This window comes from Haemorhous mexicanus, chromosome 17 (genome assembly GCF_027477595.1).
Source record: "Haemorhous mexicanus isolate bHaeMex1 chromosome 17, bHaeMex1.pri, whole genome shotgun sequence".
In the NCBI taxonomy this organism is placed as follows: domain Eukaryota; kingdom Metazoa; phylum Chordata; class Aves; order Passeriformes; family Fringillidae; genus Haemorhous; species Haemorhous mexicanus.
In genome coordinates this window covers 3,507,343-3,527,289 of record NC_082357.1, presented here as the reverse complement: position 1 = coordinate 3,527,289, position 19,947 = coordinate 3,507,343, and the positions used below count along the sequence as shown (strand labels likewise).

The following is a 19,947-nucleotide window of genomic DNA, read 5'->3' as shown; positions in this document are numbered from 1 at the left end:
AGCACTCCAGCAGCAAACAACAGAGGGGCTCTAATGAGACAGGACCTGACACAAAGGTAAGCCAGAACAAGGGGAGCTGGGGTTGTCTCTTTCTCAGAACTGTTCATGAAGACCCAAAGGTAAAGCAAAATCAAATCAGGCAAAACTCAGGGTCACTATTCTCAAAGCTGAGGAAATGTCCTGTGTGTCCTGTCATCCCCACAGTTCTCTAAGGTCTCACACCCCACCAGAACTGTAGGCCTGTGCCAGTGTGGCTTTCAGGAATCTTGGGAAGTTTGCCATTAGGTCAAAGGAATAATTTCCCACAAGCTGAAAATCCATCAACCAGTTCTGCATGCCTGTTATCTTTTTATTTGCTATATTATGTGAGTTACTCCACTGAACTCAGTCAGACCATTTCCCAATAACATTAATGCCCTGATTAAGGAAAATATTTAATTACCCTTTACCTCCAGTAAGGATTTGCCCTGTATTAGGGAACTTTGGCAATCCTTCTGAGCACTTTGATGGATGGGAGAAACAGCACCCAACCATAACCTCTCACACACAGATCTGTGCCTACAAAGTCAGCAGCCCCACAGGCTGGGGCACAAACCTCAGCTTGGAGAACAACCAAATGTGTTAACTCAAGGTTTTGGAATCAACAGAGCACCAAAAACAAATCAATTCAACTGCCAATGCAGAAACTTGCAATATTCCCAGAATTTTACACACACAAGAGAAAATTGTGCCTGAGAACACTTGACAAGTAAATAAGAAAACAGACTGTATAGAAGGCAGCAGAGTCAATAGCAGTACCCACACAGTGATAAATCTCAGCCCCCAAAATCCCATTGCAAAACAAGAAACTGAAAATGACTATCAGTGGGCTCTTGATAGAACAGCACCAAACATTTGAACAGTGCAACAGTGAAAAAACAGATACAAATCTTACTCCTGAAACTCCCTGAGACAAGCCAAGTATGCAATTGAATCAGACCAGCTAAATTGAACACTGATATTACAGTCTCAATCTAAATAAAAATGAATGATCTCATTCTTTTGCAGTATGCAAGTGAACTTGTGTTCTTGTTCTCTGAAGTAACTAGCACAGTTTATCTATTCTCTTTAATAATGCAATTTAATTTACCAAAGGTTCACATTAAAAATTTATCCAGCAGTTAGAGTCACCTACACATTTTGTCACAGTTAAACATTAGCTTTGGAGCACACCACAAATTCCCTACTGTGAGTCTGAGAAGGGTTTCACAAGGAACACTCTGAGCTTCTAACTGATGTTACAAATAAATGACTCTGGCACTGTGCACCAAATTAAAATATCTGCCAGTCATTACAAGTACAGTGACTTGTTCAGGAGAGGAAAAGGCACTGAAACACATTTGTGTTCACAAAGGACTGCCACTTCTCTTTAGCAGTCAGTTACTCCAAACATACTCCAATAATTGGGATATTTTCACCTCTAAGAACACCTCCAGACCATTCAGAAATACTCACACATCAAGAGGAAAGCTGACAAAATAAATGTGAGTCCAAAAGGACCAAGCTGACCTGCAGCAATGTCAAGCACCTAACGCACAACACGGCTGATGGCTCTCCAGAACTCAGTGAGAACTCAGCCTGGCACAAAACTCAGCTGCTCTTCCATGCTCCAGCCTGCTCCAGCAGCTCATGGCACATGGTACAAGAAGAGGGAGGCAAAGCAGCTCATAGGGAGATGGACAGAACATGTGCCAAGGCCCAGAACCACCTCTGCAGTAGGAACCTCTGCTTGGCTGAGGAGCCAAAATAAACCATGCAAAATAATCCACCCCATCCATTCCCTGCTGGCATTCCCTCTGGGAGCATCCCCAAACAAAAAGGTCTTTCTACTGGTGGACTCACAGAGTTATACTCCACTTAAATCAAAGGAGAAAAAGGGAAGAGCACAGGGCAAGGTCAGCTTGCACCTTCTGGGGGTGGGAAATAAAACAAAATCTGAAAAAACCTCTGAATTGTTTGGTTTTGATGCCATGGAAACCTTCAGAAAGACATGCACAATGGCAAAACTTTCCTAGAGGGGCTTCATGAGCTTAAATATTGTTATACCATGAGCAGATTTCCAAAGATTGGCTCACTAAGCACGAGAAGCAGCACAAATGCCATCCTCAAGTAACTCAAACTTTCACCTTAACATTGTAAGCAAGCTGGCCCCTCTCTCAGAAGCACAGAGAGCTATTTAACATTCCACCAGTATAAGACAGAATTTCCTACCTCAGCTTTGCTGGCATCCAGCGATGTCAAAACCTGAAAATTACAGGAAAAATGCATTAGTATTGATCCAACAAAAGAGGAGTGGGATTAATTGGCTTTTGAGGTAACTGACATCAATTGGTTCTGATGGCTTGAGGGAACAGAACTGAGGAGAACTGTCTTGCACACTGACTCTTCACCTCTCATGCACATCAGAAGGCAAAACCAGGCATAAATTAAAACAGTAAAGTTTAGGAATATTAGGTAAAAATCCAGGAAATACACCAAAAGAGAAAAGGGAAAATATGTTTCTATTTTTACTAATTTTTAATTTGTTGATGAGGAGCAATGCAACCATAAGCTTTCCAACCCAGACACAATTCCCAGGATAGTCCTTGAAAAGAGTTCAGTTCCACAGTGGTAGAAGCAACACAGTCTGAAGGCCATGTTGCACGTGGAGTGGGACAAAGGAAGTTTTTCCAGATCCTTCTCACTAGGGACAGTCTGCTGGGCACTGGTGCCCAGGGTTTGGGAGCTCCAGGGCTGACTTCCAGCAGCCAAAGCTGCCCTGAAGCACAAACATCAATGAGTTCTCTGCCACTCAAGGGTTACACTGAGCTCAGGTCAGTGTCCAACACCAGGGAGACACAAAGCCAACTGCTATGAAAAACTGCACACAGAGAGAAATTCATCATTTATATTAAAGCAACTGAAACATTTTAGGACACATACACACTGCTATAGGTCCAACAACAGACACAAAGTTAATAAGCTCATGTTAGACTCTGAAGGCTGGCTAACCATGTTGTAAGACAAAAATCTTTGTTAGAACTTTATGTCCCAACATTGTCACCATTGTGCTAGGCTGAAAAGCCCTTAATAGCCTCCTCACAAATTCCAGACTGACACCTAGCTATAATTCTGTCTCCAGGAGAATAGATCTTCCTTTATACTGGTGTTAATCATCACTTCTAAAGGACGTCCCCAGCTCTCCCAAGCTCCCAGGAGCAGAAGGAGGAGCGCCCAGCCATGACCCTGGCTGAGGGAAGTTGGAGGAGAGCAGGTTTTATTGAACAGAGCTCAGCCTGCACAGCAAAGGAGACAATTTGTGTGCAGAGCTGCTGTTCAATGGAAAACATCTGTGGATTCATCAAAAACTTATTCCAGAGGAATTTAGGAATGGAAATGAACTCCTGTCACATCACAACACAGTGCCTGCAACCACAAACAGTTATTTAATTTAACCTGATTCAAACCCAGGTTCAGCTCTATTTGAAATGTGTATCTTTCTCACTAATGGGATTTTTGAAGCTGTTTGAGAATTTCTCTCACACAAGCAGAACTGACCTTATTTAAATTCTATTTATTTACAAACAACCTATCTCCTTTTTGTTGTTGTTCCTCTTCATCAATATTTTTTGGTGTTAGCAGTTATTTTTCCTTTCCAAAATAAACCATAGAAAAAGCCATCCCATCCATTCCCTGCTGGCATTCCCTTGGGTCACTCTAGTAGCATCCCCTCACAAAAAGGTCTTTCTACTGATAGACTCATAGAGTTACACTCCACTTATATCAATTTAATTACATCTTTCTTGGAGGCAAACGACTAAAAGCACATATTGTAGAGGATATTCCAAAAACCTGTCTTAAACCAGCAGAATCTGGAGTGGAGCTTCCTGAAGCTGCCATAAATCCTGCTCTAAACCCTCTGTCAAAGGTGTCTATCTTCTCCCTCTGTCAGCTTTGCAAGTGAATAGGACTGAGCCATGTGACTATTCCAGCCAGGACTCACTATGCCTTGCCAGACAATTACTCTTCTGTTTTAATAATTCACCTTCCATGTCCAAAGACTGCATCTCTCTTTTATAGTTTTGTACCTTCCTGGTGCTTTACAGTCACCCAGTGGTCAGCTGGACCACTGGACATATTATGTCCCTATCTTTCTTCTCCAAGTAGTTGTCTGATAAATCCCTGCTCAGCAGTTGAATTCCAGTTAGTTCCTAGAAGCATGACCTTTTCCTTGGTATTACTAACATTCATTCACTTTTATTTCAGTCTGCAAGCCCATCCATCTCTTCCTGGATAACACACTCTGTGTTAGCAATTCCTCCCAGCTTTACATTTTTATCAAATTCCATTAGCACATTCTTAGGCCAAGCATACTAATGAAAAATTATCAAACAAAATGCAAATAACACAGTGACACTGCAAAGAGAGGAGCTTTCTGTGGAGCAGTGCAGCAGCAGCTGACCCTGGCACAGCAGGTCAGGGTGCCAAGCTGTCACAGCGGAGTTACCCTGCTGGAAACTGCAGCAGCCTGAGCTACACAGCTGTGAGAACATCTGCACCCAGGCTGGACACAGGGCCACAAACACACCCTGAGTTATTCTAGGAACTCTGCAAAACGATCCTCACACCAGAGAGATTGTGATCTTTAGTAGTGCACTCACCACTGCACTGAGGGAGACAAAGATGGAGTGTTTCTACTTAAAATAATGGCATTCCTCAAGCTAGTGTTTAATTAATAAACAGTGAAACACATTCATTTAATATCATGGGTCAAATAACACTCATTAAATTAATGGGCTGACTATTGTTAGTCTGTGAAGACCTGACAATTATCTAAAAGTTTTAACAGTGATTTTTATTTATGTGTCATAACGCAGTGAATTATCATTCTACCTGTATGACTGATTTCTTCCTCCCCCTCACTCCTACCCCCCTGCTCCTGAAACTTGTAATTTCTAGCCCAGCAGATGTACCCATCACCTTTGAGGAGCAGTGAATGAAGACATAGGAGCGGTGTAATGGCTATGACAAAGAACTGCAGTTCCAAGGCAGCCTTTGCTGAGGCTTTTGAGGAAGTGTCTGTGTGTCACAGTGTGATCACTCAATTAAATCCTCTGAGAAGGCACTGCCAGCTCTCAAGCTTCTTAAGCAGAGCTAAGATCTGCAGCCAAGCCACCCGAGACACAAAGCCAATTTATTCACCCCCACCCCAGGCAATCCTGGGTCAGAAGCACCTGGAGTGATGTGTCCATGAGAAGCTAATTATTGCAGAAGGTGGGGTGGGCAGAGCCCAGGGAGGAGCAGAGAGGAGAGCTGGGCTGCAGACAAGGTGTGGCATCATTAGCTCACCTCATTTCCCTCTGCAGATGCCCCTCTACAATAATTCACAGCTCTGCCCCGTGATTCCTGTGAGGGATCATCATTTTCTCTCTCCTGCTGCTCCCCCCATGACATTTGATGCCCCACCTGAAACCACAGCAATTTCAACAGGAGGAATTATAGCTCAGGTGAGGGATCCTTGTCTCCCTCACCATAATCCCTCTGTGACATAACAAAACCCTGGGTTTATGTCACTTTCCCAAGCAAAATGCAATTTATTCTTCTTGTGCTACAAGCTAGATGTGACACAGAAGACATCTTTAAAAATGGCTTTTTTGCTATTCCTGCAACTTGTGCTCAATGCAGAACTTCCCATTCTACATGAGGAACCCTACAAATACTGACAAAAGCATAGACATGATGATGACACTGCAAAAAGAGTCTTTCAAACTATGTTTACTGCTTTTAGCATTTAGAAAGGTCTTATCTCGAGGTGCATGCATAGTTCCTCTCTCCAGAATGAGCAGAGGACAATATTTGCCATTCTAAACCAGGAAGCAAATGGCTGCTATTTGTTGCATATCTTGAGACAACACCTTACTAAAAAGAAATAAACTGTCTCAAACAAAGAAAGCTCCTCAAACATGAGGCTGGACAGCTCATTTAGTATCAACTTGGTATTAAAAGTACAAGAAATTGCCTGTGTCAAAGCTCAAAGGGAAAAAAAAAAAAAAAATGCAAGGTAGATGTTCTGAGCCAGGATTCTCATCTATCCTGTGCCGGAAGGTGAGTGACAATTTCACTGAACTGTCCATCTCACCCATCCCACTGTGAAGCCCTTTTTTTGTTGTAAATTTTTCTAAAAAAGACATTTTCTTACTTTCACCCTTGTGCAGGATCCCTGCTCCAGCAGAACCACAGCTGGCACTGCAGGAGGGCTGAGCCCCCCAGGATGGGACTGTGCCACCACCCTGAGCCCCCCTGGGATGGGACTGTGCCACCACCCTGACACACAGGGGGCCAGGGCATGGTCTGACTCTGTCAGGGTAGTTTTGTATTAGTGCACTTTTTTCCTATTTTTATTTTTCTTCCCTAATAAAGAACTGCTATTCCTACTCCCATATCTTTGCTGAGAGTCCCCTTAAATTCAAAATTATAACACTTCAGAGGGAGGAGGTTTACACTTTCCATCTCAGGGCAGGCTCCTGCCCTCCTTAGCAGACGCCTCTCTGTCCAAACCAAGACAGACAGGGTGCAAAGAAACCAGCCCTGTGCTGAGCATTCTTCACTACCTCTGAGTCCATGATGTGAACAATTACCTGTAATCTCACTGCTCCACAGTGATAAACAACAGCAGGGGAACAGGAGACAGAAAAAAGATAAAACCAAACCAACCAACAAGGCTTTAGGAATATTGCAACGTGCTGTCATCCTATCACAGGAGTTCCATGCTGTTGTCTCCCTGTCACAAAGGTTTCACACTTTCCTGGTGTTTCTCACGGGCAGCTCCTCAGAGCACCGACTCTTTCCTCTCCACACAGCAGCCAACTGACTCCAGTTCCCCTCTCCACCAGCCACCCCACTCTTTTATAGCACTCTTCTTCTCATTGCTTACAGCTGTGCCTGTTAAAGCCAGGCCTGTTCCTGATCTTTGATAATTGGCCCAGCTGTAACTCCTTAGGGGTGAGATTACTTTCTACACTCTCTTTATTTTCTTATATTCCATCCCACTACACCAATGTACTGTCTGGCACTTTTAGTGTTGACAAAATTAGAAAAAAAACCAAACCATATTGTAATATTTCACTTCCTAAAGCACTGTGCCTTTGAAACATGGAATTCTAATTCATCTTGCCAAATTTAATGAAGTAATCATGATAAATATAGCTATAAATCCAAATTGTTCTTTAAATGTATTTAAATCTCTCTATCTAAAGCATAGAAAAATGTGCATGCAAGAGAGATCCCCTTCTTGCTAAAGCAGTTCTTGCCAATTCATCAGTTTTCATTCACCCCCCCCGCCTTGATTTCTCAAAGCAATTCTGGATAAAGTGAAGCAAAATGAACTTTTACATCCCCACTTCTACCAAGAATCCCTACATGACCCTGTATAAACCTAATCCTTAATGGTCACCACAGCTCCTGAGTGCCAGGAAGGTGGGACTTGACCCAAAAATGTTCACTCATCAAGGCTGGGCTTTTCATTTGTGTTCTTACCCTTGTTCTGACTAATGCTCAAATAAAGTTCTAACCTAAAGCTATTTTTCTTGATTAACACCCTGGATATTTTTTTAAAACTGTCTGTGAAGGATTTAAGAGGTTTGTTTATAGCAGCTCCTCTCTTCAGAATATAAACAACATAGCCAAACAGACTTTCTAGAAAAGAATACTCTCAGATGGGTTTTTGCCTGGGACATGAAAAGGAACACCTACATTTTTAAATCCAAGATTTAATTTTTTAAAGCAAAGTCCTGGGCCCCACAGAAGCTGTGAGGGTGAAATACTGCCCTTCAGCACTTGCTCCTGAGAGTGAGAAATCCCTGGGATATCCTGCAAGATCAGCTCCCTGGGGCTTCCACAAGGCCAAACATAACAACCTATGGCTGTTACACATGAGTGCCCAGCAAAAAAATCCAATCTATTAAAGGCATACATGAATGGAATATGCTGAAGGGAGAATAGGGGGAATCAAGACTCATATTTCATAGATATGTATCTTTAATTAAATTTTGCTCAGTTTATTTACTGCTATGGATAACAGCATTAGGCTACTCCAAATTTCTGTTAACTCAGGAAGTCTACAGGCAATGACTTCAGCAGTTGGTGAGAAATATATTTGCTCCTAACTACATCCTAGTAGTGTTTGTGATGCTCAATTAATATTGGCCTTTTAAGATCTTTAATTTAAATTTGCTCTATAAATCAGTCTGCAAAATGTGGAGTAATCATGGATAGTTCACTTAATGTATGAAGTCTCAGTCATAATACAATTTTTTTTTTAAATTTCTGTAGTGTAACAAAATAAACTCTCCAAAATAAATAAATAAAAGGAAAACAACCCCTGAAACACTTGTTCTAACTAACTTATACAATGATTTTCATGAAAGATTCTGTATATTTGTGTGCCTAGCATAAAACAGCTGGAGAACAACATGGTATTCTCTTTGAAATTAGAACTCACTTTTACAAAGCAACCTGACCTGCACAGAACTTGCCAAATGGCTCCTCTTTAACACTGGGAATAAATTCCATTACTATTATAATAAGGTAATAATAGAAAACATCAATACACAAGAGGTTAGCAACAAAAAAAATACACAGGTCTGGTATGCAATAAAATGTATGGTCTTTGTTTGCTGTCCCCTTAAAAGTAACCTAAACCTACTTTATCCATACCTTTAGCAAAATACCCACATGCACTGCTGCCTATGATAATTCTGGCAATTTCTAGAAGTCAGCAAAAGTGGGATTTCACACTTATTAGATGGTAGAAAATCATGATCCAGAATGCAGCTGCAATAAACTAAATCTGAAATTCAAGGTAAACAAAGCATTTTCAAGCAAATGGTTGAGCCACTACAGCTATTCCATAGACTCTGATAAAAAATGACATTAACGCTTCCTGCTTAATTTAGCAAGAAAAAAAAAAAAACAAACTGGAATGTAAATATAAACAAAAAGATCTCTGCTGATTTTTTTTCCCTGTGTCAAGAATTTCATAAGGCAAGACGACAGAGTGAAAAGGCAGCAGTGAAACAATTCCCTCCCCACCCTCAGCAGCACTATTAGCACTATCCATTCCACCCAGGAGCAATAAACTCCCATTTTTCGGAATGCCCACATTATGCCAGAACAATATAAAAATAGATGATGAAGCAAAACCGAGGCAGATTTAGCCTGGGTGTCCTGCAGTAAGTGCTGTAATTGCACAGCAGCTCATTACAGAGAGCCAGTCCCCTGAGCCTCCCCTGGCCCACTTAAGCAGCAGTAATAGAAAGCAGCTGTGTGAGGACATCAGGTCAGCACAATCATTAGCCCCGAAAATTGCATCCCCCTGTCCCCCGTGCAGCAGCCAGGCACTCACACACCATCAGCCTCCCAAACACCAGGTCACACTCCAGGGGATGAACTCCACCCAGGAACTGCATTAGCAGTGACCTGGAAGCCCTCACTTCTGCACAATTCCAGCCCTGGAATGAATTTGGGGTGCTGAGCAGGGGAGGGGCAGTGCCATGGCAGGGACACCCTGGAGCCTCAGCTGCCTCAGGGTCACATCACCTCTGTTGGGGGACAGGAGCTGGGGACTGGCACTGCCAGAGCTGAGACAACTCCCAGGTCTGCCCAGGTCATGCTGATGCCTTAGAGAGGCCACCTGGAACAGAGGCTAGACAAGGTTAAGAGAATAAAAGCAGGTATTTATTAAAGGCCTTGAACAGATACACCTTGGGCAGTGAGGAGCCTCCCAGAGGCTGCAGCCAGGATGGACAATGGGCAGGAGTTTTTTACACAGTTATAGGTTTGGTCCATATACAAATCAGGCGTTAATCCTCCAATTACAGCTTCCAGTAATGAAGTCATTTATCCCCAGTTCCCTTCCCCCAGCTCACTTTTGTTTATACTTTTTGGGGCCAGAGAAAATGAGGTGTCCTTGAGTTTCAGGCCTAGAGAGGAATTGTTTGGTCTGAATAAAAATAGAGAACAGTGGCTGACATGCTATGGAGTTTTAGTGTTATATGCTAAAGCTGTACAGCATCTGAAAATTATAAAAGCTAAATCCTAAGGCATCACCAGGAAGGTGATGCTGCCAGCAGTCACCACCATCAACAGGAGCAGCAGAACATCCTATCCCCATACAATCTCACCTGCTGTTTGTTAAGAATAACAAAATTTGAGTTATCCCAGATGACTCAAACAGGACAAGATGTCTCACAGGGAGTTATTTTGGTGTGCCATGGGGTTAGCACTAGGCTGGCATCTCCCAAGTGCCAACAAACATCTTGGTTTGAAGGGACATCTGACAAGGTAAGCTGGGTTTCTGGCTGACAGCCATCCACTTTACTGCCATAAAAGCCACACCAAACTTTCACAAAGTAGAAATCTTCCATGCATTTTCCTGGAAATGTGTGGAGTTTGTCCCACGAGTAGGAATGACTACTCTGTGGTTACTACCCTGAGGTTAAGTGAGGGAATCTGTGCATTATCATTATTTTGGTGGTAAGTTACACTCAACTCCTAATCCATACCATTTCTTTTGACAGCTTTAATATAAGTACCTTGATATCATGCACGTTTTTATGATGTTCTAATCAACTTTTTTTTTTTGTTGTTTTATGCAGTATAGGAAGTAATTCTGATTAAGATCTTCCATCTGTTATCGTTTGTCTGTTCATTTGTCTTAATAAATAATTCATTTTATACAAGTATATCTGATTTGCCATCATTGGAGCTGGTGGGACAAAGCAATTCAATTATACCTTAATAACTGCCTTTAATTTAAACTGTTGCCAAACCCGAGGCTAAGGTATTGGATTTGCTGGGAATGTCCCAGTGAAGGCAGGAATGATGGATCTGACTCCATGTTCTCAGAAGGCTCATTTATTATTTTATGATACTATATTATATTAAAGAATGCTATACTATACTAAAGAGTACAGAAAGCTCCTGCCAGAGCTGCTCCACAAACCTGTGGGACTCTGAGCTGCCCTGAGGATGGGGGCAGAGAGAACCCCTTTGTGCATTTAAGCTCCTTCCCAGAACAAGTTTAAATGAATGTAAATGTGTCCTTAGTGTGGCATTCATATTTTCTGAAAAATCCCTTCGCCCAGGGTTTTTCTCCTGGGAAGCTGAGAAGCCTCAGAGAAAAGAAAAACAATTCTGATCTCATTTGCTTCTCCTGTGCTGTGCTCATGTGGAATGTGTTTGGGGATTGTTTACCCACAGGTGATTGTTCCATTGCATTCTGCTGTGAGTTGTTTTCATTCTGTGGCCAATCAGGGCCAAACTGTGTCAGGGCTCTGGAGAGAATCAGGAGTTTCATTATTATCTTTTTAGCCTTCTGTGAGTATCCTTTCTGTATTCTTTAATACAGTTTAGTATTCTTTAATATAATATAGCATCTTAAAATAATAAATGAGCCTTCTGGGAACATGGAGTCAGATCCATCATTCCTTCCTGCCACAATACAATACACCAGTTGCCATATCCCAGGGGCACACATTCCTCCATCATTTCTCCATCTGTGCTCAAGGCCATGAGGCACAGAAACAAAGACAGAGCTCCTTGCCAGTGTTCCCACGCATTCTGATTAAAATGGGGCCTGTGGAGTCAGCCAAGCTCCTCTCTCAGGCTGGGATGCTCATTCCCACCTTCCCAGGGATGAGTCTCCTGCTGGCCCCAGCGTGTCCACAGCCCCTGGCAAAGCAAGGCCCCGCCTTTGTGGTCCTGACAAGTTTTAGTCGCAAAAGCAACAACCCCTCCATCAATGCCAAAGACTAAACAAGTTCAACTCTGTGCTGATGTTCTCCAAACTGTTTCTCCCAGCTCTGGTTCTGGCTGGTTTGTTTTGGGGAAATTAATGATGATACAGCAAGGTCGTGGTACCTCTGCTGCAGCGAACAGATGTTGACACATTAATGCCACCGGCCCGTGCTGCACAGGCACAGAGCTGCTCCTGGCTGTCACTGAGCACAGCCAAGCAGCCCAGCCTAAGGAATTCCGTCTAAAAGGCAAACGTTTGAAGAAAAGAGCTGCACTTTGCAAAGCCATCGCTCTGTATCGTCCTCATCAAAACACGCCACTTTTCTCTTTTTTAAAAACCAACCCAAAGACAGCAGAACAATAAGAAACCAAATCTTTTTTCCCTCTCAGCAGCACAGACAGTTTTCAATGCCATTTGTAAGCTGCCTATTTATCCCTGACATTCACAGCTTGAATGTATCTCCAATTCAGGTCGCTCTCCTACACCGAGGGAGAAATAATCAAGTATTTTTCCATCTTTTTGCTGGGAGGACTCAGAGCTGAGGGTGCATATCCATAGCTCTGTTAACCTGGTGTGAGATTCTCATGGTAAACTGCTCAGGAGGAAGGCACCACCATTCCCAAAGATTCCAGTCAGCAGGGAAAGCAGCAGCCTCACAAGTGGGAGAGAGCAGAACTGGGGTACTTTGATGTCTAAACTAAAATAAACACTTTCTACTTAATAACCTCATGGCAGCAATACATTTAAAGCATTAAAAAATGGAATAGATCAGCAGGATGAGAGCAGGGAGATACTTCACCAGGAGAAAGCAATGCACAGCCCCTTTACCTGTGGGGAAGTTTAAGATTTGTGGTCAGTATTGTTCAGTTTTAACTACCTAAAGTAGTTCCTTTAAAGGAATTTTACTATATTTGGGAGCTCTTACTGCAAACTGAATTACACAAAAGGCACCAGTGCTCTAAGAGTTAGCTACAAAAGTGCCATGTGTCAAACTATTCAGAATTTTGAGTCATATTTTAAAATATGGAACTTCTGACAACACAAATGTCACTGTAGCTGGAAATGGATAGCAATTCTTCCATCAGCCCGGCCCCAAACAGGGGACTTAACACCAGCACAGCTTGAAAGTCCATTTCAACTGTGACAGGGCTGTAAAAAGCCCTTAACAGAAGCATTTCCTAAGAGAAAATCTCATCTGTTTCTAAGCTACAGCTGTTGTTCATTCAGTACTGATAGGCATACAAAATGAGAGATGGATCGCAGTCTCAAAGGCAGATGTAAGCTATTCAAATCCTTCACTCCTGATTTCTCATCATTAGGAGGTTTATACCTGTCTCCTGGCTGTGTTTAATCCTGCAAACCTTCAGCCCTGTGAGCTGGACAAACAGATTTGCAATGTCCCCTAGAAATCCTCCCTCAGCACAGTGGCACCCCCAGCAGTGCTGCAGGAGCCACCCTCAGAGCTCCCTGTCCCTTCTGACCATCACCCAGAGCTCACTGACACACCAGCTATTAGAATTCTCCACATTGATGAATATGAAAAGAGTCTTAATCCTTGGAGTGAAAGATCACAGCAAGAGATGCTTACAATCTCCTAAGGCAGGAGGAAAACAGTGCAATGAATTATGTAAAATACTTTAAACTTGGGCACTACTGAGAGCCTTAAATCAGGAAGCAGAAAGTGTCAATAAGCAACACCTCTTCAGGAGAGGATCCTCTGACTTTAAAGGTGTGGTTAAAAAGCAGGAAAATGTACAGATAATGTTCTGCAGATTACAGAACTTAAGTCTAAGCAATGTAATAAAATGCAGTACCAAGTGGTGTCCCTCAAGAGTCCTGCAGAAATACCTTTGTCTTTTGGAATCTTCCCTGTGCAAAAAATATTCAAAAATAAATCAGCTTTTCTTTAAGCTCTCTACTGCAGTATTTATGTACAGTGGGTGATTAAAAATAATTAAGAACACCATGCAAATGCCTTCCAATTACAATGTACCCCTTAAACGCTCTTGATCAGAAAGTTCTAATACTAAACCAGGTGTTGTTGAAAGTCCCTTTCAAAGCAGATGAAAGCTCTCCTGCCTATGAACCCTGAGCCAGGTCCTTCTGCTTAGACCAGGGAACATTGCAGGGCTCCATCAGTTCAAGGTGATAAACTAGCAAAAAAACACCAACAGCCAGATTCTGGAGAGAGAATCATGTCAATATAAAATAGAAGTAAATTCAGCTCCACTTGAAGGAGATTTTAGTGGAAGCTGCTGTTTGGAAATGAAAAGAACACAAAAGCATCCCTGAAGCCCCACACAATGCCCCAGATTAGAGCCAGAGAGGGTCAGAACACACAGCTGTTTGCACTGTATGGAACTCCTGTGTTCCACTCCAGCCTGGCTCCATTTTATACTTGAAATTTCTTTAGTTCTGAGAGAGGTGACTGCTTTAAATGAGAGAGAAGTTTACAGGTGATGTTTCAGGAGCAGCCAAAAAATTACCCCTGTATGAGAGCAGCCCAGGCTGAGCCCCCCAGCCCAAGACAAACAGTTCCCAAAGCTGGTGATGCTCAGCACAAGCCTTGGCATCACAAGCAATTCCTCCTCCAGCTGTTACTAAGAAACAAACCACACTAGAGTTCTGCTTTTCACTTCTGTACTCCTGACTAATCATCACCATTATTCCACGGGCTAACAAAGTGAGCCTGTCACCTGCCCTGTGATTTCCCTGGCTACAGGCTGTTTGTCACCTCAGCAGGACCCAGCTCTGCTGATTTCCTCAGGAGCCCCAAACCCAGAGCCAGGCTCAGGGAAACAACCCCTGCCTAGAAGGGGAGGGGGCACGGGGGAACAGCAGCTCCTCAGGCTGCTGAAGGATAATGTGACAATACCTGCTGGAGGGAAATTGCAGCTCAAGCTCTGCTCTGAATCTCGTTTCCATGGCTGAGGGAAGTTTAGACAACCCAGCAAATCTAGAAGTGGCAGGAAAAGCCAACTCCTCTCCAGTCCCAGCTGTGTGGGGAGCTGTGAAGGGCAGGGCTGGCATGGGAGGAATGCTGAGGGGAAGTTCTGCAGCACTAAATGCTGCTCTGAGATATTTGAGGTATTGTATTTGCAGGGTGCCCCATGGCAGGAAGGAATGATGGATCTGACTCCATGTTCTCAGATGGCTCATTTATTATTTTATGACACTATATTATATTAAGAATGCTATACTATACTAAAGAATACAGAAAGGACACTTAAAGAAGGCTAAAAAGATAATAATGAAACTTGTGATTCTTTCCAGAGTCTGACACAGCTTGGCCCTGATTGGCCAAAAAGTCAAAACAATTCACATGAAACCAACAAAACAATCACCTGTGGGTGAACAATCCCCAAACACATTCCACATGAGCACAGCACAGGAGAAGCAAATGAGATAAAAATTGTTTTCCTTTTCTCGGAGGCCTCTCAGCTTCCCAGGAGAAGAATCCTGGGCAAAGGGATTTTTCTGAGAATGTGACGGTGACTTTGGGGGTGTGTTTGTGTTACCAGCACTGTGCTTGCTCTAAAACCACTTGTCTCTATCCACCAGTGTTCCCATCAGTCCATATTGTTAATTTTTTATTTCTCAATCAAGAATTCATGGAGGTTAGTGTGACATTGCTGCAAATACCCTGGCAGCCTAGTAACTGTAAATAATGGATAGGGCTCCAGAAATACCAACCAGCCTCTCGTTGGTTCGGGACACTTAAATCCTGCCTGCCCCAACTCACCTGCCAGCAAACAAACAGGTTTCTCTCTGCACTGCAGCAAATGCCTCATCTCTCAGGAAAATTAAATGTGTCATTGAAATGGCTGTAGTTTTGGTTAGTGCACACAGAGATTTCACTGTGACAGTGCTCACAAAGATGCACGGAGTGCAACCATCTCCCTTCCCTGCAGAAAGCATACTGCAAAACGCTAACAAATCTTCGGGAGCTCTGGTGAATTTTAACACAGCTACTGCATTCCATACCACACTCCAGTAAACTATATCTCCCTCTTTGCATTTCTGCTAATTTCTAGCATTTATATAAAAATTCTATAATGAACAGCCACTATTGAGGGCCCATTTGCTCCTCCCGTTTTCCATTTAACCTCAGTGATTGCAGCCTCCCTTATTTCCTTTGGTGTTGAAAAGTACTTTTACAGCACTACCGACACAACATATTTGTTAGAGTTCTCCTAATTAATTTTCCATGAACCTTTCAGCATGAAAAAGAAAAAAAATCTCACATTTCTGCATGAAAAATGAATTATATTTTCTCCATTTCCTTAGAAATTTACATTCTGGGCTCATCTGTGCCACATATTCTTTATGGATAATGAGCAAGGCATCCTCACTTAGCTGTCACTGAGGCAGTGAAATGTTTACAGCGTGCACTTTGGAGATTCTGGCAGCTTAGATTCCAAGAATATTTCTTATTCAAGACAAAAAGCTCTGTCCTGAATTTCTCTTGCACATGAACAGGAAAAGATTGATCTGAAGAATCCTTGAACTTTGCTGACCTGCAGTAATGCTGTTTGAAGGAAGGTTAGTTCAGAGACTTCACGCTCGTGATCTGCTTCATATGATGTGACAAAGACTCTTTTCTGCCCTTAACATCCTGCAGAACTCCTTGGGAAACTGAAAATATCAACTGATGGAGAGTCAAATATCTTCATTATGAAGCTTACAAACACAACACACACTGGAGAGTATTCTCCTACCTAACTTACCTGTTCTGTAACATTTTGGGGACAGATTACGACAGGCTAAAGAAACCTCCTGCATGAATCTCATGCCAGTTCTGTGCAGGAGATTCCATTTAACTCATAAAAAAATCTCTCTCCCTAATTATCTCTCTGAAGCCATTCTTTAGCCAAGTCAGAAGAATATACCTGTTGTAAAGATGATGTTAAGATTTCATTGCTGTGCACAGGTCCAGGCTCACAATGACATGCTCAAGCCTCTGGGCTTTATTGAACCAGGGCCTGGAAAAAAATCATCTTTTATCCCTCTTTCTTACAAAACCTCATATAGTTTGAATAAATCTTTGAAATGTCACCAAAAGAATCTCACACGAGATTGTCTTCCATTGAAGCCATAACATCCAATTCATGCAGATTCAGTTGGAAGGTTATTGCTGTCAAGTTTTGAACTTGGGCTGTGAAAGACATGAAAAGTGACAGATTTCCTCTCAGAAAGGAGAACAGAGCCTTCTGCAAACCTCTCCGTCCTCAGCCCAGCTCCTTCACCAACCTGAGCCTTCTCAAACCTGCTGGCCTTGTTTTCTGTAATCAATCAAATTTCCAAGTGTCATTATTAACACAGTCTTTAATTAAATGAATCTGTTCCTTTGGATGCCTTCTAAAGAAAAGGCAGTTATTGAATGGTAACAATTCAAACAGTTCAAGTGCCTTTTTCAGTTCTGACTTAGAAAATCTGCATTAATTCTCAAAGGTCTTTCATACAGTTACTAATCCTAAAGGAATTTTAAAAATAGATTTAAACCTATGTTTTCCATATATTACTCTAAAATGTTCATCAGTTCATCAGGAGTGATTGCATTTTGCAGAATGAGGCAACTCCTGCCAGGCCAGGAGTGCAGGTACCATTGTTTTTCTGACATTTCAGCAGTTCTACTGCTTATATTATTTCCCCTTGAAAACTATATAAAAACAAGAAAGATATTTTTGTTGCATAAAATGCTGGTACAGTGGGTGGAATAGCAGCCCTAAACCTCCTCAGACACACAGAAAAATCTCAATCTAAACAATGCTGTTTCAGAAAAGTTGTTGTTTTCACACCAATTATCCTGTGACTCAGTAACATCTTGATAATAAATGAAATAATGTAAAAATATTTCTTGCCAATGATGGAGGCCCCCCAGCCTTTTTAAATCTTTATATTAACTTGTCAGAGGTGAATCTCTCAGATGTGAGCTGGCAGCTGTGAATACACAAACAATATTTCAGCATTCCCTGCAATATCATTGGGTTTGTTCCTTGGCACACTGGGCAGGGACTGGAAAAGTCCTTGCAGAGTTCCATCATGAGAGGGGCAGAGAAAAAAGGAAAAAACTCTGTGCCAGCCCAGAGATTTCTGAAGGTACAATGCAATACAACTAATCAGCTACAGAAGTAAAAAAAAAAAAAAAAAAACAAGGGGAAATTGCACCTGGTATTTCTTTTTGCAAACCTAATGGCCCCCAGCCTCCTGTGGAACTCTAAATTATAACTTAGATAATTGCAGTAACAGTCAGGAGATAAATTATTGTAATAGATCTTCATACAATAGCACCAGATCTTCAGAAGTTCTGGGGAGAGCCCTGACAGAGATGCTAAAATCAAAGCCAGCAAGAAACTAGCAGGAGATCCAGTCAAGCTGGATTAAAAAGGTTATTCAAGGCAATCAATTTTCACCTCCAGCCTTTGTTCTCTAGTAAAAAAAAATTAAAAAGAGATGCAAATATCTTGAATCCATGTGAAGAAAGCAAGGAGTCCATTTGTCCAAAGTCCAAAATCCATTTCCAAAGTCCATTTTTCTAAGTCCAAAATCAAAGGGAAAAAGTGGACGTTGCAATTCTAAGCTCTGTTTGGAGTGACTGATCCACAGTTCAACTCTTGCAACAAAGTTGGGAGCCCTCTACACAGCCTTTCAGTTAATATTTATGTGTTTTAGCCCTGAATTTGGCTTTACTCCTCTGAGTCTTTGAGGCTCCAGACTTTCCCATTCCACTCTAAAGGAAAACTCACTGCTGACAATGTGCAAAAAACAAGTCACAGGTAACAGAGGAACAACCAAGCACCTGGGACATGCTTAAAGCAAAAATTGGGCTTTAATTTATATTAAAAACTTGAGCCAAAATGAATGTCCACCCCTAGACATACCAAGGGACAGCACAAGAGGTGAGGCATCCTCTGCATTCTGGTGACTCAGAATTTTCTACAGAGAAATGTGGGATAAAACTCCTGCAAGAAACTGATTCAATTGGAATTCTGTCTGCATTTAGAGCCTAATACAAATTCCAGCTTTTTGGTTTAAAAAAAAAAATCCCATTGCTCTCCACCTAGGAGATTTGAAAGATGTATTTCCTGGAAAGTATTACACAATTAAGCTATTTTTACTGCTGTGTACACTACAGAAAACCAATTGTCAGAGAAACACTTCACTTTTTTCTCCAGTTGTTTTTCTGTGCAAAGAGAATTGAAAATAATTAAAACATTTCCCTAATTTCCCCACTGGAAAAGATACCAGATAAGTCTGACTAGCAGAAAGCATGTATTATTGATTTTTTTTTTACATTCTTACTTGTTAGAGACATACTCCACTTCTCTTTTCAAGGAGAGGATCCCTGATAGCCATTATCCTCTTGTTGGAAAGGAAGAAGCTCTACCTTCCCCTATTATTCCCTTGTTCTCACACTTCACATGCTACTTGCTAGAGGAAACCTTGCAAGGCTCCTGATAAAGGAATGGAAAAATCAGAAAACTTTCCTCATTACCAAAATAATATCTATCTAAATGATGCTAACAGAGTTAATTCCAAATGCAAATGGAGGGAAAAAAATGTTAATTTAGAAGAATGAAGTGACAGAAAAAGAAATTATCTTAATTGTGCTTATCAGAAAACTTCCCTATTGTAATTGTGATTTAAATATTGTGGGCATAAGCTTTGATTGCCTGAACAATTCCATTGATTACATATTAATTTGTCTTGAAACACAAACCTGCTTGAATTCAATCTCTCCCTTTTTTAACACCCTCCAAAGCAAAACTACAGAATATTCAGGGTTCCACCTTGTCCCATCCCCAGAGGGACTCAACCACCTCTCTCCACATTTGTGTTACTTGTTTTCCCCTCTCAAACCCAGCTTATTTCACAGAACCAATTCAGAGAGCAATCAGAGCATCCCAACTGCACAGCAAGAGGAGACCCGCTGCAGGCAGGAATTATTTTACCCACTGGTCACCATTAGCACCAGTCCTGAAGCCACAGTGACCCCATGGTTTGTCCAGCAGCTCTGCCCTGAGATATCTGAACCTGTGTGAGGAGGCAAATCAGCTACAGCAACTCAGCAAAGCACCTGCACCTGGCAGAAAAGTTCCACACTGAACAGCTAAGACAACTGGAGAATCAAA

The 19,947-nt window shown here is 41.9% G+C and overlaps 1 protein-coding gene across 7 annotated transcripts in view; it reads right to left on the bottom strand.

Moving 5' to 3' along the window:
• RBFOX1 (RNA binding fox-1 homolog 1) overlaps positions 1-19,947 on the bottom strand; it is a 1,186,796-nt gene that overhangs the window by 898,868 nt on the left and 267,981 nt on the right. For all 7 annotated transcript variants that reach the window (XM_059861581.1, XM_059861546.1, XM_059861544.1 and 4 more), the window contains one exon: positions 2,251-2,283. In XM_059861581.1, coding sequence (XP_059717564.1) covers positions 2,251-2,283 — 33 coding nt within the window. The remainder of the gene's footprint in view (positions 1-2,250; positions 2,284-19,947) is intronic.